This window comes from Fistularia commersonii, chromosome 4 (assembly GCF_037954325.1).
Source record: "Fistularia commersonii isolate RoL2024-O1a breed Wild chromosome 4, RoL_Fcom_v1.0, whole genome shotgun sequence".
Lineage (NCBI taxonomy): Eukaryota > Metazoa > Chordata > Actinopteri > Syngnathiformes > Fistulariidae > Fistularia > Fistularia commersonii.
The window spans coordinates 20,749,815-20,776,389 of record NC_141287.1 but is presented as its reverse complement, the minus strand read 5'-3'; the positions used below and the strand labels follow the sequence as shown (position 1 = coordinate 20,776,389).

Genomic DNA, 26,575 nt, shown 5'->3' with positions numbered 1-26,575 from the left:
GGATGGATGGATGGATGGATGGATGGATGGATGATGAAATCACTCAGTCGCTCACTGAATTCCTCCCCGCTCACAAAACAAACGACTCACTCGGTAACTCGATGAACGAATCACTGAGTCGCTCACAGTATACCTTCCCACTCACGAAACGAACGACTCACTCGGTAATCGCTCTGTGTCCAAGAGTGTGGAGTAAGGTGCCTTAATAAAAAATGTTTTATTATTAATGTTATTATTCTTAACTTAATGATCGAATCACTCAGTCACCCACCGTGTCCCGGTCCGCTCACAAATAATGACTCACTCTGTAACTCGATGAACGAATCACTGAGTCAGTCCGTCTTGGGGAGTTTGCATGTTCTCCCTGTGTCTGCTGGTCCTCCTCCAGGTTCTCCTCACTCAGTCCAAAAACATGCAAATTAATTAGAAAAAATGGGGAAAATTGCACCGAATGAGTGAGTGAGTGAGCCCGATGTCACCGGGATAGAAGTGGATGGATCATGATGATTATTATTATTATTGTTATTAGGTCAACAATCGAATCACTCAGTGCAAAACAAACTTGCTAACTTGCTAACTCAATGATGGAATCACCTAACAGGTCTTGTTTGACTCAGATGACTCGAACAGTCGATTCTCTTCCTTTAAGAGAATCATTTAAAAGACGAATGAGTAAAAAGAATTGTTTTGTCATCCGTGTTGCGTTCAAGGACGCTCTGCTGCCGCGGAAAATTCACTTTCACACTTTCGATCACTTTCGATTCCTCGATGCTGTCGTAGGAAACGCCCTACAGGGCGGGCAGACTTTGAGATGACTCGTCGGGTTTCGTTTTGGAAGAATCGTAAAGGAAAGAAGCGGCAGGAGGGTTTTTAAGAGAAGCGGAAGCTCCGCGGCGGCACTTCGGCGGAGGAGCGGCGGGACCTGCTGACATGAGCGGGGTAAGAGAGCGTCTGGCGCGGCGGCGGAGGAGAAGGAGATGCGGGGCGGTTAAGAATACTAATACTATACTATACTAATACTAATAATACTAATTATTTGGATAAATACTAATACTAAATACTAACCCTGTCCCGGCCCAGCTGATATTCTCTACATCTCCCAGTATTCAAATGATATAGTAATGTATCTTCATTAGATCAGTGTTTCCCAACCTTTTTTGAGCCACGGCACATATTTCACATTAGAAAAATCACACGGCACACCACCGAATAAATATGTCAAAAACAGTTTTTAATGAATTAGAATGAAACCGTAGTCTCAATTTACTTAGTGTGAAATCTAATGTACTAATATCTGTAGATCCGTCAAGTTGCAATACAAATTTCCCACTGATGTGCAACTTTTCCAGAACACTTATTTCAATGTCTGAAGACATGTCATCAATATGTCTGGAAATGGTATTATTTGAGAGAACTGGCTATTTCTTTATCAGCGCCAGAGCCGAGCATTTCTTCTACAATGATTTTGCCGGCAGGTAGTATTGTTGTTTTAGAGATGAGTTCAGCAACTTTGCAGCAAGCTTTCACCGCTTCCTCACTCGTCTTGGTAGTTTTCAACAATGCTGCCTGTTTGTTTACGCAGATACAAGTACTTTTTATTTAAAAAATGTATCACTCAGACACATTATTTGCTTTGGATAAATAATTTTCGGACCTATCGGGTGAAAGTGGGCGTTTTTCCACGGCCCACCTGATGATCTCTCATGGCACGCTAATGTGCCGCGGCACAGCGGTTGGGAAACACTGATGTAGAGGTCATTGAATAGAAGTGATTAAGTTTGTGGTTCTTACCCGATAGTGAAGAGTTAATAATGAATTTACAAATCAATGGGTTACTGTAGCATTTTGGACATGTTTTTACATAATATTCTATCTTACAGGATTCAATCCGGGAAAGATGAGTTTGAGTGCAAAGAAAAAAACGGGGTAAGCTGTCACATGAAATGTATTTTCTGTTGCAGTTGAATCGGTTCCTAAAACAAAAGGTTGTGCAAAAAAAAAAGAAGTTCGGTGAGAAATGCGGCTACAATTAAAACTGTGCCAACGCCCAGATACTGTGATTACGAGACTGTAATATTGCACCGTTGCTGTGTTTGTAGCTGCTTACTTGCATTGTTGTGTCGTAAGAACGCCACATTTCACATTTGACTAAATCAGCTTGAAAGTTGCCATCAAGCTGTAATATTGACAATTCGCTTTTTTCAAGAAGTCTCTTTTTGACGCCCGAGTTTAGGGGGGTAACTTACATTAAATATACCTTCATTTCTGGACTATTGGGCGCACCTGAATATAAGCCGCGCTGGCTAAAAAGAACTAAATAAATCTTTGTGTACATATGTATTCTGCACTTTGTCTATTAGAGATGTTTACACAGAAACATTTTTCTAAAACTTTTAATGAAATACACAAAAATGCTTTTTTCCAAACAGTGCCTATAACACAGCTGATGAAAAAGATGAAAAATAAATAACACGAGGAAAAGTCTTGTTCTGCTTCCTCCTGCGCACTAAAACCGTTAAAGTCGTTTTCTTCGGTGTCGGAATTGAACGGCCTCAGAATTTCTCGCTCATTTCATCGATCCGATGTGATGAGGATAAATGTTTTGGCGGCGTGAAGCTCGTTAGCCCCCCGAAAAATCCATAAATTAGCTGTTGTTTAAGCCACAGCGTCCAAAGCGTAGCGGCTTATAAGATAAGATCAGATAAATATGATAAACTTCATTGATTCCCATAGGGGTAATTCCTGTCACAGCAGCGTAACAGTTATAATGTCAAAAAAAAAAGAAATAAATGTTAATATAAACAAGTAGAAATATAAATTGAACGGCAGATGACAGGATATAGCGAGACAAAATAGTCTGGAAATGACAGTAGCTAAATGACTGATGAAATTCGTAGCCCCTTTCTAGTATCCATAAAAACACAAAGCATTTCTATCTTACTCTGATACGAAGACACATCCTGTGAATAAGAGGCCCCGTCTTCAGTTCCGAGTGCCGGAATATTCTTGTTTTTGTTGATTTTTGTGCCTCTTGTTTTATTCAGCGCTTCCTTCGGGGCAACAGCTCCACCCTTCATCGACTACTTGAAAGATATCCTTTGTCGATATCCGGATGGCGGTCAGATTTTAAAGGTGGGTACAAATCCCTTTAGTCACCGTCATTGCTTCCAACTCGTGCCTCCTGTTTGTGTGTACTTTATACTCCGACACTACTTTGTACAAAACCACTTGATCGTTGACCTTAATTCAGCTCAATATTGACTTGGTACTTTGACACTTTATAGGTTCATTTGTATTTCTTATTCTCCCCCCTTTTTTATACTGTTTATACAATTTCCTACGATTATTTATTATTTTTATGTTTTACTTGAAACTCTGGCACAACAATTTCCTTTGGGATAAAGAAAGTTTTTCTTATTCTTATTATTCTTATTATTAATTATGTCCCATTGTAAAAGACAGTAAATGACATATTTTGATTAGCTGCTGCTGGTTATCAGACTAATAAGCATATTCTGTAAACATTTATATAAATGTACTAAATTACGGTGTAGATGAAACAGGAAAATACTCCTTTAGAAGTAGTAAACAGTCAAAACAAAAATAATTTTTAGTTTTAACTTGTTGACATTTACAAACACTAAGAAGGTGCTTTGCAGTATGTTAAAGATATGCAATTCAGCAAATTTATTCAAAAAGCGCTTTTGAATTTTTTTATTTTTTTTCGGTTCATTTTACTCGTTCGATGAGAGAAATCGTGCTTGAACGAGGGCATGGAAATCTGTCTGAATACCTAAAGTGTTTTGGCGAAGGACAGCCGAGAGGTGTTCACCGGCGGGAGAGGATCCGGATTTGGATTTGTCGAAATCCATCGCTGAGAATATCTGCTCACGTACGTGGGCCCGTACCCCTCCCAGTCGACCAGGTACTCCAGTTGACCCCGGCGGCGTTGAGATTGGAGTATCTGGTGTACTGCGTAGATGGGTCCCTCGTCAAGGAGGGGAGGTGGCGGCACAGCAACCCCAGGGCCTGCAGCGTCTGAAGAGTCAGAGGAATAGCACGGTTTTAACAGAGATACATGAAATACTGGGTGAATTTTATATTCAGGCGGGAGTTGAAGGCGAAAAGTAACTGGATTGATCTGGTGGGAGATCCTGAAGGGCCCGATATACTTTGGCCTGAGTTTTTTGCAGGGGTGTTTCATGCGAAGGTCCCGTGTCGAGAGCCACACTTTCTGTCCCACGACATAGGCAGGGGCCTGGGCTCGGTGAGCATTTGCACAGCGGCGGCGGCGTAGAGCCCCTTGCAAATGCCGGTGGGCCCTGGCCCACACCCTCTCACTCTCTCTGAACCATTGATTGACTGCTGGGACTTCTGAGGATTCTCCTGTCCAGGGAAACATGGGTGGTTGGTAGCCAAGCATGCACTGGAATGGGGTTAACCCGGTGGTCGGTTGCTGGAGGGAATTTTGAGCATATTCTGCCCAGGGAAGGAATTGACTCCAATTTGCAGGGTGTTGCTGGCAGTACGTTCGGAGGTAGCGGCATACCTCTTGGATCTTGCGTTCTGTTTGTCCATTGGTCTGGGGATGGTAACCAGACGACAGGCTCACTGTCACCCCCAGCAGGCGAAGGAAGGCTCTCCAAAACCTGGATATGAATTGGGGTCCCCGATCAGAGACGATGTCCTCCGGCAGTCCAAAGTTCCGGAAGACCTGGTTGAAGAGGGCTTCTGCAGTCTCTGATGCTGTAGGGACTCCCCTCATGGGGATCAACTTGCATGCCTTAGAAAATCGATCCACTACCACTAGGATGCTCGTGTATCCCTTGGAGGGGGGAAGGTCTGTGGCATAGTCAATGCCGAGATGGGACCAGGGTCTATTTGGGATGGGTAAGGGTTCCAGTTTCCCTGCTGGTAGGTGACGAGGCGTTTTCGCCCGGGCACAGTCGGGGCATCGGCTGACATATCTTCGGACGTCTCTAGACATTCCTGGCCACCAATATTTGTCTCGAAGTATGTTCTGAGTCGCACTCATTCCTGGATGCCCGGTACCTGGTGCAGAGTGTGCAGAGGTGAGGAGAGATTCCCGGATGGTTTGTGGTACGTAGGTACGATTGGCCGGAGTGTTGGGTGGTGCGGGGTCGGACACTGATGCTTCCCGGATTTCTTCATCCAGGCTCCACCGGATGGGGTTTACTAGCACACTGTCACGCAGGATTTTCTCCAGTTCTTCTGGGGCGTTTTCTGGAGAGTGAATCCGTGACAGAGCGTCGGCTCGCCCATTGAGAGTGCCAGGGCGATATCGGATGTGGAACTGAAATCGGGTGAAGAAGAGGGCCCATCTAGCTTGGCGGGGGTTTAACCTCTTGGCTTGGCGCAGGTACTGCAAGTTCTTGTGGTCGGTTAGCACCGTGAATGGGTATTTTGCGCCCTCAAGCCAGTGGCGCCACTCTTCCAATGCCAGCTTGATGGCCAGGAGCTCTCTATTGCCGATATCATAATTGCTCTCTGCTGAACCCATCCTCTTTGAAAAGAAAGCACAGGGCTGGAGTCGGGCTGGCTTTCCATGGGGTTGGGACAGGACGGCTCCCACCCCCGTGGTTGAAGCATCAACCTCCACTGTGAAGGGAAGATCTGGGTCCGGGTGGTGCAGCAGAGGGGCGGACGTGAAGGCCTTCTTGAGCTCCAGGAAGGCTCGTGTGGCGGTTGGGTTCCAATGCAGGCGTTTTGGTTTGCCGCGTAACAGGGAGGCGAGGGGCGTAGCCAGTTAGCTGAAGTTCTCTATGAACCGTCGGTAGAAGTTGGCGAACCCCAGAAACCTCTGTAGTTGCTTGATTGTCTGGGGTTGAGGCCAAGAGTGGACGGCACTGACCTTTTCTTCATCCATACTCACTCCCTGTGGATGGAGGTGGTAGCCGAGGAACTGGACGGTGGTCTGGTGGAACAGGCATTTCTCTGCCTTGAGGAACAGTTGGTGTTCGCGAAGCCTGGTGAGGACCTGGGTGACATGGCGAATGTGACTGGACAGATCAGGATGTCATCTATATAGACGACCACAAATTTTTGGAGGAAGTCTGAAAATCTCGTTCATGAAGCCTTGGAACACGGAAGGGGCATTGGCTAGGCCATATGGCATGACCCTGTACTCCCAGTGACCAGAGGGGGTTACGGAGGCAGTTTTCCACTCATCCCCTCTTCGAATGCGCACCAGGTTATAGGCACTCCGGAGGTCCAGTTTGGTGAATATTTTGGACCCCCGGAGGGACTCCAAAGCCGCTGGCACCAAGGGTAGAGGATAACTGAATTTTACGGTGGCTTGGTTCAGGATCCGGTAGTCTACACAGGGCCTCAACCCTCCATCCTTCTTTGCGATGAAGAAGAATGGCGAGGCCGCAGGGGATTTCGACGGTCGGATATAGCCCTGGCGCAGGGATTCCTCTATATAGGTCTCCATGGCCGCCTGTTCAGGGAGAGAGAGAGGGTAGATCTTTCCGTTCGGTAGCGGTTGGCCTGGAAGTAGATCGATCGCACAGTCCCAGGGACGATGGGGAGGCAGCGCGGCGGCTCGTTGGGAGCTGAAGACGTCCTGAAAACCCGCATACTGGGAAGGGATCTGGGCCCGGTGGTCTTGCTTGGGGCTTTCTACTGATGTGGCATAGAGATGCACTATTCTCCTTGGAGGGAGCTGGGGAAAACAGTGCTCCTTGCAAGTCTCACCCCAGCGCAGGATTTCCCCAGTGGCCCAGGAAACCGTCGGCTCATGCGCCCTCAACCAAGGTCTGCCTAACACCAGATCTATTTGTGATTCCTCCAGGACATGAAACGAAATGTTCTCCACATGCAGAACCCCAATGCTAAGCTGAAGGGAGGAGGTTTGTGTGTTGACTTGCCTGGAAGATAGAGGTTTTCCCCATCACTGATCGTACGGTGAAGGAGGGGGAACACGGGAGCCGGGGAATTTGTAGCTGTCGGCAGAGTGCACCGGAGATGAAGTTCCCTGCCGAGCCGGAGTCCAGGAGGGCGATACCCGGATGGCTAGCTGGATGAACCTCTCCAACCCCATGCCGTCATCGTACGCCGCCAGGTGGAGGCGCAGGGAGGTGTTCAGGCCTTGTCGAAACTTGGCCAGAAGGGCTGGCTCATTCCATCCACTGGCGGCTGCTAGCGTCCGGAACTGTAGGGCGTACTCCACGATGGACCCCTTCCCCTGGCGGAGGTTGAAAAGTCGAGCCTGGAGGGAGGAATCCCCCTCGGGCAGGCTGAAGGCTTCTAGGAAGTGCTCCATGAAGTTCTGCGCTGTCGCCGTCACGGTGCCTGGGGTATTCCAGAGCGCTTCCGCCCACTGGAGTGCCTTACCCGACAGGAGGGAGATGACGTAGGCGATCTTGGACTTCTCCGTGGGGAACCGAGCGGGCTGCATCTCAAACATCAGCGAGCATTGTGACAGAAAGCCCTTACAACTTTCTGGAGCACCGGAGTAGGTGGCCGGGCTAGCCATCGGGGCAGCCTGGATGACCTGATGAGGCGTGGAAGAGCTTGTGGGCTCCATACCAGGTCTGATCTTCTGTTACGGTTGGTGCCCAAGAGGACAGACACAGGTTCGTAGAATCGCAGGTGGTTTAATAAGTGGATAGACCGGGAGGTCATACACACATCAGGGAGCAGACTACGCAGACTTCTCATAGCAACGAGATCAGACAATGTCTGCAACTTTGGGTCCACCTTATATACTCTTGCCTAATTAGTGGGATTGTTTCCTGGTGAGGCGTGTTCACCAGGTGCAGGGGATAACTGCCTTGATTGCTGTGCCACCTGCCTGGGGATCCGATGAGTCGTGACAGGTGTATACTGCCCTTTTCAGTTTGTGGGACAGGGCGTTGGCTTGTTTTTCGAAGTTTAGGTGGTTGTCAATGATAATGCCTAGGTATTTTGTTTTGTATAAGGCGCACCTGATTATAAGGCTCGGGTTTTATATACAATCCACGCCCACACTTCCCCCTTTAACGTTCTCATGGTGTCCTCTACTACGTCCACCTTGCGACAACAACACGCACACAAGCATACAAGTGTATTTAAGAATAGAGCGGGAGCTAAACTGAGTTTGGTATTCACATTTTTTTTACCGATAATCGTCATCAATCGAACCCATGGAAGTCCTCATCCTCTGTTTCTGATTTGAACAGCTGCGCTGAATCTCCATTAAACATGCCAGGTTCACTTTCTTCGCCGTCAGAGTCACTTTCCTCGGAAATGACGCCGGCTTTTGCGAAAGCTGGTACTACAGCGGGCACGTTAGCCCGAGCGTCTACAATCCATTCGCAAATTATGGCGTAACTCGCCCGGCGCTGCCTTCTACTCTTAGTGAAACTGTGGAAACCAAGAAGACTTTTCGTACCCCGTTGTGCGTCTCGCTACCGTGCTGGTCCACTTCTTCTCCACAGTGTGAATCACCGGGATGTCGAAAGCGAGCGGCACCTCGTCCATGTTGGTGATGTGGCTGGATGTGTTTGTCGGCCATGTTCTCAGGGTTGTTAAAACAACGCACAAACCTGTTCTTTTATATACAATCCACGCCCACACTTCCCCCTATAACGTTCTCATGGTGTTCTCTACTGCACTATAGGGCGCGCCGCACATTTTGAAGAAAATCGAAGACTTTTACGTGCGCCTTATGGTCGTGAAAATACGGTACTTTTCCTGCAGGATATGACATAACTCATCTTGACGGCTGCATTTGTGGGCGTGCAAAGCTTTGGGAAAAAAAACCCTTGTTGGTTTTCTAAGAATAAGAATAAGAACAATATTATTTATCCCGAAGAAGGAAATTGGTGTGCCAGAGTTTCAAGTAAAACATAACAATAATAAATGATAATAAGAAATTGTATAAACGGTATAAAAAGGCGGGGAGAATAAGAAATACAAATAAAACCATAAAGTGTCTAAGTAAAAAGTCAAGCTAGCAACGCGTCTGACTACCCCTTCATCAGAGTTTTTGCATCGTCCTCCATGTTTGGTCACGTCGCGACAATATTTATTCGCTGTGACCTTTGCACCGCAGGATATTCAGGCTATTCAGGATATTCAGCAGGATAATCTTCCTGAAAAGACTGAGGTCATTCTGTGTTTTTAACGCAGTGGCATCTGTACTGCCGGCCGCTACCTGCAACCGTCACCTAGCGCCTGCGCTCATGTAGCGGTTTGATCCATTGTTATCCTTTTTGAATTGTTGTTGTCGCTTTCCCTTTTTACGGTCTCGTCTATTTTTTATTTATTTTATTTGTTATTTGTTTAAATTGTGGAAGTGGCGCGTGTGCGCTGCTCGGGTCTGATGATGGTCACCGGTACGTTCGCTCAACAGGAGCTGATTCAAAATGCGGACGATGCTCAAGCCACAGAGGTGGTTTTCATCCACGACCAGAGACGCTACGGAACCGAGACCGTCTGCAAAAACGGACTGAAAAAACACCAAGGTATGAACAGGTTTAGGGACTATCAAACAACTTATTTTGATAAAATGCCAAAAAAGAAAAACAAATAATGTCACGACTCGCTATGTCACGACAAGACTCAGTTGGTCTTCCTTTCGCCCAGAGGAAGACCAACTGGGTCTCCGAGCGGCTTGGGAAAATAAATGATAAATATTTGATTGAAGTATATTCGATTTGTGTTAATTCCTTTTTTTAACTTTTAGTTCTAAGTTGGAGGATTATTGTGATCTTGCAATATTAAATAAAATTATGTTTATTATTTTTCGCCGCTTAAAATAACGTCACACTCGCGGAAGCCGGTATACCCGCCGGCCGGTAAAGTCCCGATTTGCAGATGCTGTGCGCAGAAGTTCAGGAGCAGAAGTCCCATAAACCAGGTAAAATAAATATTTATGAAGATATTTTGCAAATATTTATTTTTTATCGTTTACTGACACAGTGATTTTTTTTTCCCGATTTATTTTTAAAATTCAGGTCAAGGCTCCGCTACACGCTCTGAAAGCCCAAAGCTCAAAATGAGTTCATTCCATAAATACAATTTAATTTTCTCCGTAATACTTTGTGAATTTCAGAAGCAACACACGACACACTTGTTTATACAAAGTGTAAAGGTAATAAAAAGCAATATATACAGTGGTACCTTTTTTTTAGACGTTAAAAAGTAATCGCGTCTCCCAGTGTTTTCTTTTCCGAGGAAACCGGGTCCAAATGGCTCTTTGGGAGTTCCGGGTTGCCGCCCCCTGATCTAGACCTCCGATTCCAGCATCCGTCTGCCAAAATATTGTGTCCACGACCCAAACATCTCAGTCTGGCTTCTCTGACCTTCTCGCCAAAACATCTAACGTGTGCTGTTCCTACATAACACTTTCAGAAGCTTTATTCACTACTCCAAAAAATAAAGGGAACACTAAAATAACACACCCTAGATCTGAATGAATGAAATATTCTTATGAGATAATTTGTATTTAACACAGACGTGTGTGTTTTTTTTATTTTATTAAGGTATAATTATTATTTTATTTTTATTTATTTATTTGATTGTTGGATATTTTAAGTGATACAAATGCAGGTGTTTCTTACATGCTCGCGTATTATATTGTTTCCGACAAATTTGTTTTAGCACGAGCTTGCATTGGAAGTCGTAGTCTAGTTTCAAATGACGTTGATTCTCTTGTTATACACTTGCAAAAAAAAACAAAACAAAGGGAACACTAAAAAAACACATCCTAAATGGGAATGAATGAACTATTCTTAGGAAATGCTTTGTTCTTGACATCGGTGAATGTGGTGACAAGAAAATCTCACCAAAATGATGAATGCAAATCCAATGTATGAACCCATGGAGGTCTGGATTTGGAGTCACACTTCAAATGAAAGTGGAAAAACACACAACGTTGATGTCATTGTCCTTAAAATAACTCCAAATCAATCTGTGTCGCTTCCTAAGTTTGATTTCACACTAGGGTGATTGACTTGGAGTTACATTGTGTTGTCTAAGTGTTCCCTTTATTTTTTGAGAGCAGTAATAATCCTCAAGATAACGTTACTGGCTCTTCAGCTGACGCCGCTGAAGATGCCTCCCAAAATGTACGTCGAAATAATCCAATTCTATCTGGAATGGGTGACGATGTGACATCGAATCGACGGAAAAATCCAGCGATCGCACATTCTCTCATTCGCCCGTAATTTACACTTCGGCCTTTCTAGGGAGGCCCGAGGGAAAGGAATTGAAGGAAAACTGTGAACAGGTGTTACTGTTAATCGGAGGAGCGTCTGACAGATCTTCAGAATCGTGAGCATTTTTGTCATCGCTGTTTCCTCTCGTATTTGTCAAAGGTCCCGCTCTGTATACTTACAACGATGCCGCATTTACTGACGACGACTGGGCGGGAATTCAGTCGGCTGGCCGGAGCGTCAAGCGAGGCGACCCGAACAAAGTCGGCAGGTTCGGCATCGGCTTCAACTCGGTTTATCACATAACAGGTAAAACTGATCGGAGTAGCCGTGGACGTCTTTGACAGACGCTGCGTTTTTGTTGTACAGTAAACCCTTGTTTTTCGCGGGGGTTACGTTCCAAAAAGAACCCCAGATAGGCAAAATCCGTGAAGTAGAAACCTTTATTTTTTTTTTACAATTATTATACAATTAGATACTCTATTATACATATATTATACATACTTATTGCTGCTGTCGTCCTTATGTTTTTTCTTCCTTCTTTATGGAACGAACGGAAGATTCATTCATTCCGTAATGCCGACCTACAGCCGCGTAGCTTTTAGCTTCCCTTAGCATGTCCAGAAGTTTAACTTTATCTGCCATAGATAGCATCTTCCGCTGCCTTTTGGGCCCTGCAAGGTGCTTTTGTCGGTCCAGAGCGTTTCGTCAACATTACGGGTTTTAGAGAAACTGGAAATCGCAAGAGAATTTGCACGTACGTCATGTAAATTTGTCAAGCTGTTTTACGTACGTGTACATATTAAACTGCGACGTTATTGACGCACAGGTAGAGAAGAAGCAGAGTGACTTTTTTAGCCAATCAGAATGCAGAACACAATGCACCATGCAAATCCGTGAAGTAGCGAAACCGTGAAAAGTAAACCGCGTTGTAGCGAGGGATCACTGTATTTGGACAACTCCGTGTACAACTTTTTTGTTTCTATTAACAGACGTGCCGAGTATCTTCAGTTCAGGCCAACTCGGTTTGTTGGATCCCCAAGAAACAATATTTGGGCAAGGACGCGGAGGCTTTCTGTGGTCTCTGGATGATGAAGAACACCAAAGAGCTCTATCAGAGCTGCATGATCAGTTTGGACCCTTTCGAGATATTATCCAAGTTGTAAGCGGACAGGAGTGGTCCAAAATCGTGCGGAAAGACCAGGAATTCCAGGGGACGGTTTTCAGATTCCCTTTGCGGAGTGAGAAATCAGACATTTCCAGTAACCTGTACACCCCGGACAGGGTCGATCAGCTTTTTAAGAGCTTCATTGCAGATGCGGAACTGAGCCTGCTCTTCTTGAAACACGTGAAGACGGTGACCCTGAAACACATCGACGCTCGTGGCTCGGTGACCACCGCACTTGAAGTGAAATCCTCGGTTTCCACGCCGGTCGTCCCGGAGTCGGGGGACGAGTCGGCCGTCGAGGGTCGGACCGGATTCAAAACTATAACCCTGGACTCGCGGGACGGCAGAGACACCGAATGGCTCGTGACGACATGTATCCTGAAAGCCGGGACTGTTGAAGAAATGGATTCGCTCGCGGCGGATTTGAGCTTTTTCCCTCGAGTTGATTTGGCGTTCCCTTGTGGCGAGAAGCGAGACTCCGGCGAGAGCAGACTCAGCTGCTTCCTCCCCCTCCCGGACAACGAGTCCAACAAGACGGGGCTGCCGGTTCATGTCAACGCCTGTTTCGGCCTCACCGACAACCGAAGGGAAGTCAAGTGGCAGGAGGAAGACCAGAAACACGACCAGCACGCTGTGTGGAATGAAGCGCTGATCCGGGAGGTGCTTCCACGAGCGTACGCCATGATGATTCGAGACGCCGTCGAACTTGCCAAGGAGGCCCGTCTCCCCGTCTCCTCCGTGTACGACTTGTGGCCTGATATCACCAAGATGCAACATAAAGACAAATGGTTGGGCGTCGCTCTTAACGTCCTTCATCGCTTATTCAGAGAAACCGAGGCCGTCTTCTCCCTGGCCGGGGACGAAAGAAAGTTCACCTCTCCGTCGGAGGCGGTTTTTCCCTGCGAGGGTCAAACGTGTCCCGACTCACTGGCCGCCATCAAGAGAACGTTGGTTTCTTGCGGAGAAAATCTCGTCGCTTTTCCGAGTCATGTCGCCAGCGCAGTAAATGCGGCTTATCCGCACGGCAACAGCCTCAAATATGTGACCCCGGCTTTCCTGAGGGAGGTTCTTCGCAGGAATGGCGTACAGAACGTCTCCAAAGAAGACAAACTCTGCCTTCTGGAGTACGTTTTGAGTGACGAAAATTACGCAGACCTGCGGGACCTTCAGCTGCTGCCGCTGAGCGACGGCTCTTTTCGATCCTTCACCGATATGGAGAACGACACAGCTTTAGTCGACAGCGTTGAGTTTCCAAGGTAGGATTTCGTTTTTTACTGCGTATTTTTCTGTGTGTGAAGTACCTACGATTGAGCTGTCTGACATTAGTGCCGTTGTTCATTCTTCAAATCCAATTGCCGTTCGTTTTTTGGCTGGAAAAAGCACTTAAATATTCACGATCGACGACCGCACGGATAATAACATTCACATTTGTATGGACTCATTTTGTAGGTGTGGTTTATGATATTTTCGCAAGTTATGGCCCCTTAAATTCCTTCTGTGATGTGTGAATGGAGCTGTCGTGTTCATTTCCGGGTTAACATGCTCTTATAAATCAATAGGTCGGCACGATTAATGTTTCCCCAAAATGTTGTCGAATCTATTTGTCCCTTTGCGATCGTACGGTACGTCCTCAAGGACCTTTTTTTTTTTTTCACTATGTCTGCATTGTGATTTGCCATCCTGGAAAATTTCACTTGACTAAAGTCATAGAAGTCGCAATTAGACGACCTGTGATCTACAGATCACTGGAAATAAAGAGGGACATAACCCATCCCCTTAAATTACAGTTTTAAAATCAAATCAAAATTTACTGTTTACTTTAAGCGTGATGATGTAAAGTTTCCACGTCGCGATTGCTTCGTAAGCAAAGAATAATACGTTCCTCTCCTGCAGGGCTTTGCTGCCATTTTGTCAAAACCTCTTCATTCCCGATGATGTCAGCGAAAGATGCGTCGCCCACCTGAAAGAAGTGGCCCGACGAAGCAAGTTTTTCCACCGTTCCGAAAAGTGTCACAGTCGCATCTGCGTCGGTGTTTCCCGATGAACTGAAATTGTTAACAAACGTGTTTTTGACAGGACTGTTCAAGGTCATCGACGTGGATGCGGTCCGGGTGGCCGAATACGTAAGGAGGTACATGCCGGAGGAGTGGAAGCAGGCAAAGACGGTCACCTGGGACGTCGGCAACAGTCAACACCCGCCTTTGGAGTGGTTGCAAGAATTCTGGACGTTTCTCAACATTCACTCCAAAAAGTTAAGGCCTTTCCTTGATATACCATTAATACCCGTAAGTCCCCCGTCTGTCGGTCAGCGGGTTTCACTCGCGAAGTTAGAGCGGACCGCCACCCTGATTTTTCAGGAACACAAGGGGATGAAGTTGCCGGAGCAAATTGTCCAACTGATTAACAAACTCGACGGCACGGTCGTGAAAGGACACGAGTGGCTAAAACACCAGGACCTCGATGCTTATGTGCTGTGTCCGTCTCCAGCGAGCGTCCTGAAAGTCCTGATGAATATTGAAACTCGGCGTGGCCTCGGTAAATTCGAGTCGGCCTCTCGGGTCGAACGAGAAGCACTGAAAGATTATCTCTCTCGCCTGGATTCCCTCTCGGACGGCGAGAAGACTTTACTTTCCCAAGCGCCTCTTTTTGGAAATTCCAAAGGGATTTATGTCGGCGCTCGGTCGAAAAAGGCCGTGCTTTCGGGTCCGGGCCTTTCCATCCCAGCAGATCTCCCGATTCCAGACTCGGTCGTGCCGTGTGTCACGGAGGCCGATCGCAGAATGTTCCAGTTGCTCGACGTTACCGTCCTGGACACGGCTCAAGCGGCCGATCTCCTCATTGACGCCGTCGAGGGAGGGACTGGTCGCAGCAAAGAAGTCACCGACAAAGTCATGATCTGGATCTTAGAGAACGGCAATTTCCTTTTCTCTCAAAACCCACGCTTGAAAGCCAGATGCGAGAACTTGAGTTTCATCGAAGGCAACGGAGCGCCGAGGAAGGCCTCCGGCTTTCTCGATCCGAGAAACCCCGTCTTCAAACTCGTTTTCGAGCCCGATGTTTTCCCGCCGCCTTCGTACTCAGGAACGCCGCAGATGCTGGAAAGCCTGGCGAACCTCGGGCTGCTCGCCAAAGAAGCGGACGTCTCTCCTGAGCATGTGTTATGCGCCGCGACGTCGATTGACGAAATGCACCTCGATTCTCAGAACACTGCAAGAGCTCAAGCACTGTTACAAATGTTGGACGCCCACGATCTACTGTCAAAGTTTTCAACGACGCAGCTCGATCGTCTTCGACGTCTGAAATGGATCGTATGCGCCGGCCCCGATGGCAGCAACTTACAGGGCTTCCTCTGCCCAAATGGAATAAGGCATTCAGTCTGGGAGAACGTCGTCGGACACGTGATGCCCATCATGGGAAACGTCAGCGACAGAGTGAGCAACCAACTCGGTCTCAAACGTCCGCCTCCGCCTGAAAAAGTGATGGAGAATTTGTCGGTCTTGAAATCGAAAGCAGAGGAAATGGTCGATCCCGAGACAAATGTGGATTTTAAAAGGCAGCTGCATTGCATTTATAAACATATGCAAGATAACCTGTCTGATTTTGCAACTCAGATGAGCAAAGACACGCGCTGGCTTTGGAACCACAACCAGTTCGTGGCGCCACAGGATCTCCTTCTTGACTACCCGCCGACTCTAGATCTCAGTTCTTACATCGGGAGGGTGCCGAAAGAATTCGTACCGTACAAGCGGTTGCTTGAGATGTTCGGCCTGAGAAGGACGCTTTCAGACGCCGAAACGATCGACATTCTTCACGGCATCAAGAGGTCCGTCGACGAAAGACAGCCGATATATGCGAGTTCCTCAGAGATAAAAGTCTCGGTAGAAATTCTCAACTGGCTCGGGAAGGAAGAAAAGGAAGTCGAGGCTGATATTCCGGTTCCGGTATACTTAGAAGACGGCCGATATACCCTCAGACCGAAGTCAGAGACCGTCTTCTGTGACGTAAGCAAAAAGGCTTTGGAGAAACTAAGTCACAGCATGCAGCAAATCCATGTCGTACACGGGGAGATAACCGAAGCGACGGCGGACTGGCTCGACATCCAGCTCCTCAGTACCCACCTCCTCGATCCGGAGGCGGTGGGGATCGAACAATACGGACAGTCCGAACCGATCACAACGCGGATTAAAAACATTCTTGCCGAGTACGACGAAGAGAGTGACATCTTCAAAGAGCTCATTCAAAATGCGGAGGATGCCGAAGCCCGGTCTTGTAAATTCTTGTTAGATTTCAGAGTGCACAGAGACGCCCCTGACACTCTCCTTGACCCCGACATGGCGGTTTGTCAGGGACCGTGTTTGTGGGCGTTTAATGACGAGCAGTTCACGGCCGAAGACTGGAAAAACATCGTCAGAGTTGGCTGTGCGTCAAAGGAACACGAGGAGGAAAAAATTGGGAAATTTGGACTCGGATTCAACACGGTGTATCATTTGACAGATATCCCGTCGATCCTCAGCGGTAGCCATCTTCTCATTCTAGATCCAAATGTAACTCACCTGAAGAAGCACATCCAGAACAGATCAAATCCTGGAATCAAGCTGGATCTCTCCAACCGGCGCCTTTTTCAATTTTTTCCTGGTCACTTTGGGCCATACGAGTGCATTTTCGATTGCAGCTTCAACAAGGAATGGCCTCCCGCACCTTACCGAGGCACTCTGATGAAACTACCTTTTCGAACGGAGCGAGAGGCTCGGCAGTCGGAAATAAGCAAAAAAGTGTACGACAGATCCACCGTCGTGTCTTTGCGACGCAACTTTTCCAGCAATTCGCAAACCCATCTTCTTTTTCTGAAGAGCATCAACACATTGACCCTGCAAGAAATCTCCAATGATGCATTTACTCCGCCGAGAGATGAAGACATCAAAACTATCTTCACCGTTTCCAAAATCCCCGTGTTTCAATTCCCGATTTCGGACGACACCGAGCAGCTTCGGGCGGAGAAATCGCTCATGAATTCGGACGGAAAACGCAAAGACATAATCGACTTCCGCACGGCGAGCGTCGTCCAAATACTCAGCGAGAAATCCGGTGAGACTCAACGACAGTCCTGGCTCTTGTACAGCTGCTTTGGGACGCATGCATCCCTGGAAATGGTCCTCGAAAAGAACAAGCGCTCAGAGTTTTCCTTGCCAATCGGAGGGATTGCCATTCCTTTACAAATAAACCCCGATTCCGAGAAGCTGTCCGCTCCACAAAGTGAACTCACCGGACAGGCATTTTGCTTCCTCCCGCTCTGCATTCACACAGGCCTCCCAGTCAACGTGAACGCAACGTTTGCCGTGACCAGCAACCGAAAAGGTCTATGGGAAAGCGGTGCGAAAGGCGAATGGAACGAGGCCCTCCTGCGGGATCCTCTGGTGACGGCTTATGTTACCGCACTCTTGACGCTTAAGACAATGTCTGAAAAGGAACAATTGGAAAGTTACTGTTTCCACACTTTTTGGCCCGACTGGGAGAAAGTTAGTGACGCATTCAAGCCCTTGGTTGATGAGTTTTACGCGACCGTTGCCCGGCAGTCTCACGACGCCCCAGAGCTCTTCTGTGATGGCGAACGCTGGTGCGCCATGAAAGATGCCATATTTTTGCACGAGAGCATCGAAGCGGACGACAACGTAAATGCGCTTGCGGTGCAGGTGTGCAAAACACATGCGGCAAAATCCAAATATGTTGTTTCTCTCCCGTCGTGGCTGAGAAATAGCTTCAAACGGGCCGGTCTTGAAAAAGCCGTGCAAGAAAGAACATGGACGTGGAAGAGGTTTTATCGAGAAGCGGTGTTCAACAACCTCGCCGCCGTGGATCCTCAGAGTCGGGATACACTTTTGCTGCATGCCATTGACCTCAACGCCAAACCAATTGACAAACTATTGGTCAGCTATCCGTGCATCCCCACAAAAGACGGACAACTCCAGTACATAAACAAACTTGTAAATCCATCAGGGAAAGCGGCCTGTCTTTTTGAGGAGGATAAGGGACGATTGCTCGGTGGTACAAAGGATGACTTTTGCTCCCCTAAGAGACTGCAACGGTTACTGGAGCTCGGCATGGCGAACGATGACCTTCCATTGGAGAACATTACGGAGAAAGTTGGACAAATCAACGTCACCTGGGAAATTGACCAAAATAAAGCATATCAGCATATTAGATGCCTTCTTGACCTTATGAGAACTCACCTCTTTGTCAAAGACAAACACTGGAAGGTCCTGCGGAGGACTGAATTTCTCCCAGCATTTCCGCCAGGTGACACCAACACGGACAGAGGACTGTCGCTTAGAAGACCAGCCGATGTTTACAGCGACAAGTGCTCCCTACTTGTCAACATGACGCAACCGGTGTTGGATCATTCGGGCCTTAAGGTGCACAACGGTGACCCACTCCTCCACAATTTGGGGGTAAAGGACAGTCCGAATCCAGAGACAGTGTTTGAGCAGTTGCTGAAAGCGCAGGAGGGATCGCGGTGCATTGACGAACCTACGCTTCAGAAAATGGTCATCGACTGCTACAGATTTTTGGATCAGTGGCTCCGCGAGTCGGGCGATTCCACATTCGCCTCACAGAAGGCAAATTCATTCCCGTTCATTCTTGTGGGCAATGCTTTTGTGAACGTCAACCGTGTAGCTGAGAAAGGGCAACTTGAAGCGAAGCCCTATCTTCACGTCCTGCCGCACGCCTTTGCTAGTTTTAAGAACCTCTGGGAAAGCGTCGGTGTTAAAAAAGACTTTTGTGTCAGTCAGTATCTGAATGTACTCCAGGAACTGCACTTGAAATACGGAAACAAGCCTCTGCCAAAGGACGATCTCGAGATTTGCCTCTTAATTTTAGACAGAGGCATATATGATTCCGAAGAAGCGATAGCTGACTGTCTCGTACCAAACGAACACGGAGTTCTTCAGTCTGCAAACGAACTATTTTTCGATGACACGCCGTGGATTCCAAGACCGCCAGGCGTCACGCTGTGCCACGAGAAGATCCCGCGGGTTCTGGCTCTCCACTTCGGAGTCAAAACAACCAAGCATCATATGCTGCAAAAGCAAGAAATTGACCGTTTCTCCCCGTTTGCCTTTGGCTTCGAACAGCAGGAGAAACTACATATTCGAATTAAAAACATAATTTCGGCATATCCCTCGCTCAAGGACATTTTAAAAGAGTTGATCCAGAATGCCGACGATGCGGAGGCAACCGAAATTCATTTCGTTTGGGACAAGAGAAACCATGGCGTTGAAAAAACATTCGGGGAGAAATGGAACAAGCTGCAGGGTCCCGCACTGTGTGTGTTCAGCAACAACGTGTTTTCTAACACCGACATTGAAGGAATCCAGCAGCTCGGAGCCGGAGGAAAGCAGAATTCACCAGGAAACACTGGAAAATACGGAGTCGGATTTTGCTCCGTTTATCACCTGACCGACTGCCCCTCGATCCTCACCGGAGACGACTTACTCTGCATATCCGATCCGAACCAAAATTACATCGAAATTCTGTCGGAAAAATCCGGTTTCGGCACTGGATATAAACTTGCCGACGCGATGAAGGAGATGTGCTTAGACGTTTACAAATCTTTTCTTCCGGATGAATTTCCACTGAAAGAAGGGACGATGTTCAGACTGCCTTTACGGACGGCCACGATGGCGGACGTCTCGAAAATATCGTGCAAGGAAGTCACCGAACGTGACATGAGAGAACTGCGCTCGGTGATCACCGAAGATCCCGAAGGCCTAACTCTGTTCCTCAGAAATATTAGCAGCATCAAATTCCATGAAATCGACGAGGTGTCGCAGAAAATGGAGACCGTCTTCGAAGTCAAAAAGACGGTGCCGCCGAGGTACAGCGAAGAAAAGGATGCATTCGTGGAGCTTTTACGAAATGCTCTGCAATCCAACGCAGCTGTTGTCCCACACAAGGTGGTTTATGAAACCATGATTTCAACTTCAAGAGAAGAAGTGAGCACGTGGCTCATTGCAGAACAGTTTGGCCCGAGTAGTGATGAAGAAGAAATGCAGTTTGACAAACTCCCTCGAGCGGCGGTGGCAGCACCCGTGAGATTAACAAAACCGCATGTATCGCTGTCCGGCAAAACGCATTTTAGCGGCGTCGCCTTTTGTTCACTTCCTCTGCCGTGCAACACCGGACTGCCCGTGCACGTCAATGGAAACTTTGAGGTCGATTCTTCCAGGAGAGCCCTTTGGAAGGAAGACAGCAAAAGTCAGAAACTCAGCTGGAATGAGTTTCTGAAAGACAATGTCATAGCCTCGCTGTATGCGGATCTCCTTCATCATATAAGTCAGACAATCTCAGTGAAGCCCATCATTGGGAGTGACATCGAGGCTCATTTCAAAACATACTGGGGATTTTGGCCCATTGTGTCTGAACATGTAGCTCAGGAGTGGCATACAATGATACACGGGGTGTACAGATCACTCAAAGAAAGAGGCCTTCGTGTCATTCCAATAAGGAGGAGTTCAACGCGTACTATCTCAAATTGGTCGATTAAAAAGTACTCCTTTGAGTGGAGTAGCGTCAAAGAAACCGACCCCACAAAGACTGCTTACCTGATGCACGGCGTCTACGATGAGCCCGATTCCATTTTGGAAGACCTCGGAATGAAGCTGGTCCCTTTTTCCTCCGAAGCTAATAAAGTATGGAAGAGTTTCAAATCTGCCGGCGTTAAATTGAAAGACGTGAAGCCTTCGAATGTGCGGGCATTCTTGCGAGCAATTCCTCTCAATTTACCTTTACCTGTAACCGACACAGTCATTAGAGAGCCAGAAAGATGCTCTAAGCTTTTGACATTCTGTTTAAAAGACATCACCAAAGAAAAGCTCGATGACGGATATTCTGACTCGGTCAACGGGCTGCCACTTCTTCTCACAGCGGATAAGGTTTTGAGAGTGTATGACATAAACACTCCGAGTCTGTTTTCAAAATATGCGGACGTTTTTCCAGGCTACGAGGACCGCTTTGCAGAATTTGAAACCAACCAACTGCACATTGGCATTCTACAAAAGTTAAACTTGGTCACAAAGGTGACAGTTCCTTCTTCTGTCGAATATTTGGAGCCATTAATTCGGCGGCGTCTCAAAGAATGTGACCGTGACGGACAAACTGGTTTTCTTGTCCCAAATGACACAATGCTGGCATGGCTGAAAAAGCTTTGGAGATTCCTCAGCAGTGAAATAACTTTGTCACAGCTTGATGAAAAAGGTCTGACGTGGGGTGACGTGAGAAAGCTCTTCAGCAAATTTGCCATTTTACCCGTTGTGTCTCCAAAGTCAAACAAGAACTTCCTGTTCCAAATGAAAGACATGCCGAGGGTGATTTGGCCCGATGAATCACAAGGTATTTCCAGACTCCTGTTTAAACTTGGTTTCGTGACACTGGACTTCACGTTCTTTCACAACATGAGCCTTCAGTTTTTTTCTATTGCTCATGAACTTATGGCCATAAATGATAAATATTCTGTGTTGGACCTCCTGCTCAGTGTTGACCAGCAGGAGTTTTCCCAGCTTTCTGCCGCTGAAATGAAACTGCTTCATTTCTTCTTTCAGTCTGGGGTTTCACAGGTCAAAAACACTAAAGAATACCAGAGGAAGCTAAAATTCCTGCCAATATTTGAAACAATACGTGGTAAGTGGGTTAGGATTGACGGACATAAAGACGTTTATATCCTCAACGTCTTATCATATATCATGGACGACTCACCAGATTTGTTTCCGTTGCCCGACAGCGACGTGGTTTTACTCAAAGAAGATTCTGAGACTCGGGATATGTTCAAAATCGAAACCCTGGATAGTTTGCGGTACTTTGTCAAGCTTATCCTGCCCGCGGTGCAGCGGCTGACAGACGCTCAGAAGCTTCAGTGTCTCAAACTGTTACTGTCACTTCAGCAAGATCCCAATTATCCCGAGCAAAGCAAAAACATCATCAGCTCACTGAAACCAGTGAGACTGATCCACAGTTCCCGGGGCGGCTTGGAGACGGCGTCGTACTTCTACGATGATGGCGTTGAGCTCTACAAGATGATGGTACCGGAGGAAAGATTCATTCCTGAGACATTTTGGAAAGAGTTGTGTCAAAATGATAATCGGGGAGCGAAGGAAATGCTGATAGAGCTCGGTATGAAGCACACGGTGTCAAAGGATGACATCATCCAGTTTGCAACTCAGGTGGAATCTGAAGCAAAAAGCAACGGTCGACGCGAAGGGTTGACGGAGAAATCATCCTTGGTTTTCAAATCCGCCTTGGCTTTACTGAATGATTGCACGGACAACGCGGTCCTGGAGAGCATCGCCGACATCCAGTTCATTTTTCCGGTGAAAATAAAAGAAGACCTGTGTGCTTATCACAGACCGTTCGCCACGGAGACGACTGCCGTCGGGATTCGGGGATCCTTAATTGAGAGCGACCCCAATCATCAACAACTGATTTGGTCTTCGATGCCGATTATCAACCTGCCTGTTCATCGATCGGAAGCCGTGATGGAAAAAATTAAAAATGTCGGCGCTTTTGAAAATCCGCCCTCAAGGTGTGTCCTCAGAAACATGAGAAACATCGCTTGGCGTCCATGCAACAATCAGACGTCGGTCGAAACTCGCGCCAGGGTGTTTTCCTCTTCTTATAGCCACTTAAAAGGGGAAAACGGCATCGACTGCACTGAGCTGAAAGATGTCCCATTTGTGTTGGTTGAAAAAGACAAAAAGCTCGTGGGGGTTAAAGAGGTTTGTTTTCATCTGAACCACGATGACAATTTCAGGCCATATTTGTACAGGATCCCCCGAAAATATCTCTTTTTCGAGGATTTTTTCAAGAGAGTCGGTGTAAAGAATGAAGCGACTGTAGAGCAATATTGCAACATCCTGGCCGCAGTCTACAAAGCTTCTTGGAACAAACCGCAAATGCACCCAAACCAACAGAGAACGGTTCAGCACGCCATGCAGCATTTGCTCGTGTTAATTAAAAATCTGCGAAACCAGTTCCGCGCCGACGATATAAAGGAGCTGTATCTGCTCGCGGAGGATGGGAAGTTATACCCCTCGGACACTCTCTACTTCAACGACACAACCTTTGAAACCAAAAGGTTGGAAGCAGCTCTGGATGGAAAGTACCGGTTGCTGGGAAAACTCAGCTCGTGCGAAATGATCCAAGGCATTCTCGAGTACGGTCGACTGCTGCAACTGCTGCCGCCCGCAAGGCGGCCCAAAATGTTATCCGGGTTCACGCAGGAGAAAGTGATAGAATCCCAAATGCAGCCTTGTGAATTCGGGAGCAAGTGTCAATTTAGCGATTGGTTCGACACACATCTGTCCTCGCCCGAACTTCGATACGGACTGATATGTCTTATCATAGAGGGGTCATCGGGTGAAATAAAGCTGAGTGACGCGGATGAAATTTGTGAAGGAACGTTCGGCGGTATTCAGATTGTCTGCTGCAAAAATTTGGGAACGGAGCTGTGGGTGGACGGACGAGCCCTGGAGAATACTGCCGCTGAAACCAACGTGTTTGTCAGGAGAAGGTCTGAAGGTTGTGTTTTCCACTTAAAGCACAACAGCAGCACGGATGTTAAGGTGGTCATGGACATCTGCATGACCTTGTCAAAGGAGATAAACGCGCTTCTCGGAAACAGAATCGACCCGCGTCACCTCTCCGTCCTCGGATTACTGCTCGCATCCGACTGTCTGGAGGACGTCCGGAAAATTTTGGCCAAAAACGAAATCCGTGACTGCGCTGAAATGGACAGGTTCCTCTTTACCTCGCCGGCCCCTGGGACAGAGATTCCAGAGGAATGGCACGATTGCTTAGACATGAACGTCCTAAATAACTTTGAAGAGGGAGAATACGTCGGCTACATGGAAAACAACAAGTACATTTATGCGGTTATTGTCGAAGAACTACAAGGACGCCCGGGGCTGTACTCACAGAGATACAAAATACAAGTTGCAGATGACAAAGTAATCGAAGTCGGCTGTCTTGACCTGTACCAACTGAACACCGGAAAGACCGGACAACTGGAGCTCGTCGTCAGTTCCGAGCCCCGAGCTTCAGACCCGTCATCTGCAGGAGGATCCTTACCGGCGTCTGTTGAAGAAGCTATAAAGGAAATTGACAAGCATTTGGCAGAGATCGTGAACCTCCCGAAGAGGGAGAAAGAAAAAGCCATCAAACGACTCTACCTTAGATGGCACCCGGACAAAAACCTCGATCGTCTTTTCGTCGCCAATGAGGCGTTCAAATATTTGAAGAGGAGACTGGAAGAGCTGAGATCTCCTGGAAATCAAGGGCCTTCCGGTCGACACGGAGGTTCAAATTTCAGGGACTTTTATCAGCAATGGAACGACGAGGCCTCGCGACACAGGAGTTACCGAGAGCAGAGCTTCAGAAGCGGCGGTTCCTCCAGATTCTGGTCGCGTAACATCCCGAAGCCGGACAAAGCGGAGGCCCGGCGTTGGTGCAAACAAGCTCGCTGCGATCTCGAGGCCGCCGTCAAAGACACCGGCGGGGAGAGTACGGAATGGTGTTTGTTTAAAGTCCATCAAGCTGTGGAAAAGTCTCTCATCGCCGCAGAGTATAAAAGAAACGGCAAGCATCCCGCAAACGGCTCGATAACAGCCCTCGCCAAGAGCGCGTCTCACTACAGTCCCCATCTCAAAGATGCGGCTCAAATCGTGGACCGTCTGCAGACGCTTGGAGTCGACGGCAAAAAGACACAATATCCAGACTGTCATCCGTTCCCCGAAATCCCGAATGACAAATTCAAGCGGGCAGACGTGGGTCAGGCAATGGAAGAGGGATTTAAGCTTTTGAGAAAAGTTGAAAACTATGTGAATTAGCTGAAGAAACCCGAAAGGAGTCTCAGCGGGTTTTCAGTTCTTCAAGATTAGCAGTGTTATCGATTTTTTTTTCCAGTTCACAGTATTTAATCTGAGTACAACTGTTACACTTGGCAATTAATGAAATTAGAGAAATGAAATTAGGCAATTACAATAATTTTGCACTACAATATTCATTCACCGCAAATAATGCATAGCGGGCGCCGAGCTTGTGTGTAGCACCTCTTTCGATGAACCCGCAACTTAGGTAGGAATCTTGATATTTTCTTCTAAATGCAGCTTTCTTTTTGCCGACAGTATGCAACGCTTACGCCGTCTCGCCGTTTGCTTGTTTCCTCACGAAAAACGTCTCCTGGGACTTTGGTTTCTGTCTTTTTTTTTTTGTTAAGGGCTAGCTTGCGGTAGCCGATGTGCAAAATGGCGCGACAGAGTCGTTTTTCAAAATAAGATCCGGAAGGTGGAATGAAAAGACTGTCATTTGTACCGAGACACATTTTCTTTGCGGACCAATAACAAACGACCAACGGCTGGGGACCCCTGCTCTAATTAATGCATTTTTCACCAGGTATTAAAAATTTGAATGACCGTGGAGCAATATAATTATTGTAGATTTGCTGCCAAACAATGTTTATGCAGTCTTTATAACATTTATAACGTCAGGCCGTTCAGGCGCTAATCGCTAATCTATTTACTTCTGTACTGTGATTTTAAGTTCTTCTTCCGATAAAATGAAAAAAGAAATACTTCCTCGATCGAAGATTTGATTGTGAAACTTTGCATTTGTGTGGTGACGGGTTTGTCATGTCATGTTGCTGTTATTAAACACATAATCCTATACAATTAATTGTGCATTTTTTTTGGCATTTCTTCTTTACAACTGTATTTATGCTTGTTTTTAAGCCAACCAATACAAAAACGCGCACTATTAAATCCAAATTACCGGAATAAACCATGTACTTTCTGATCCCTGTCAGTTTGACTTGAAGTGTCTCCATAGATTCAGATGAAACCACAAGTACTTTTGAATAAAACCACTTGTATTTCTCGGTATCCAGAATGATTGCAATACATTGTTGGTTGGCTTTGCTGGATTTTGTGCTGAGACTTTGATTCTGAATGACACCAGGTGACTTCCATTCACTGTGCACGGCCAAAAAGGAGAAAACCTGTCTTGCGGCAAAAATTGCGTTTTTACCGGTCAATAAATGCAGCCTATTATTTCAGCAAAGCTAATTTGTCCGCACAAAGTGAAAACAGACCATTCCATACTGAAGTAGAGTGAGCTTTTTTCTATTACTTAAACTTAAAATGTGTTTTGTTTTGTAGCCTTTATCCCTGTTGGGACGATATGGCCCTTTTAAAAAGGTTTT

General features: G+C 46.9%; 1 protein-coding gene across 1 annotated transcript; it reads left to right on the top strand.

Annotated features, from left to right (window-relative positions):
• The first annotated feature begins 868 nt into the window (after nucleotides 1-868).
• Nucleotides 869-25,349, top strand: sacs2 (sacsin molecular chaperone 2). The gene is made up of 8 exons (XM_086145948.1): nucleotides 869-939; nucleotides 1,881-1,926; nucleotides 3,045-3,132; nucleotides 9,359-9,470; nucleotides 11,325-11,471; nucleotides 12,155-13,586; nucleotides 14,224-14,312; nucleotides 14,407-25,349. Exons 2-8 carry the CDS (start codon nucleotides 1,898-1,900, stop codon nucleotides 25,203-25,205), a joined length of 12,696 nt encoding a protein of 4,231 aa, XP_086002074.1. The 5' UTR covers nucleotides 869-939; nucleotides 1,881-1,897; the 3' UTR covers nucleotides 25,206-25,349.
• Nucleotides 25,350-26,575: the final 1,226 nt, after the last annotated feature.

What these genes read in the sequence shown, in the direction of transcription:
- sacs2 (XM_086145948.1), top strand. Translation starts at nt 1,898, where the DNA reads ATGAGTTTGAGTGCAAAGAAAAAAACGGG. An exon ending in CTCGGTTTATCACATAACAG is followed by an intron (nt 11,472 to 12,154) that starts GTAAAACTGATC and finishes TTCTATTAACAG; the next exon opens with ACGTGCCGAGTATCTTCAGT. An exon ending in GAAAGAAGTGGCCCGACGAA is followed by an intron (nt 14,313 to 14,406) that starts GCAAGTTTTTCC and finishes TGTTTTTGACAG; the next exon opens with GACTGTTCAAGGTCATCGAC.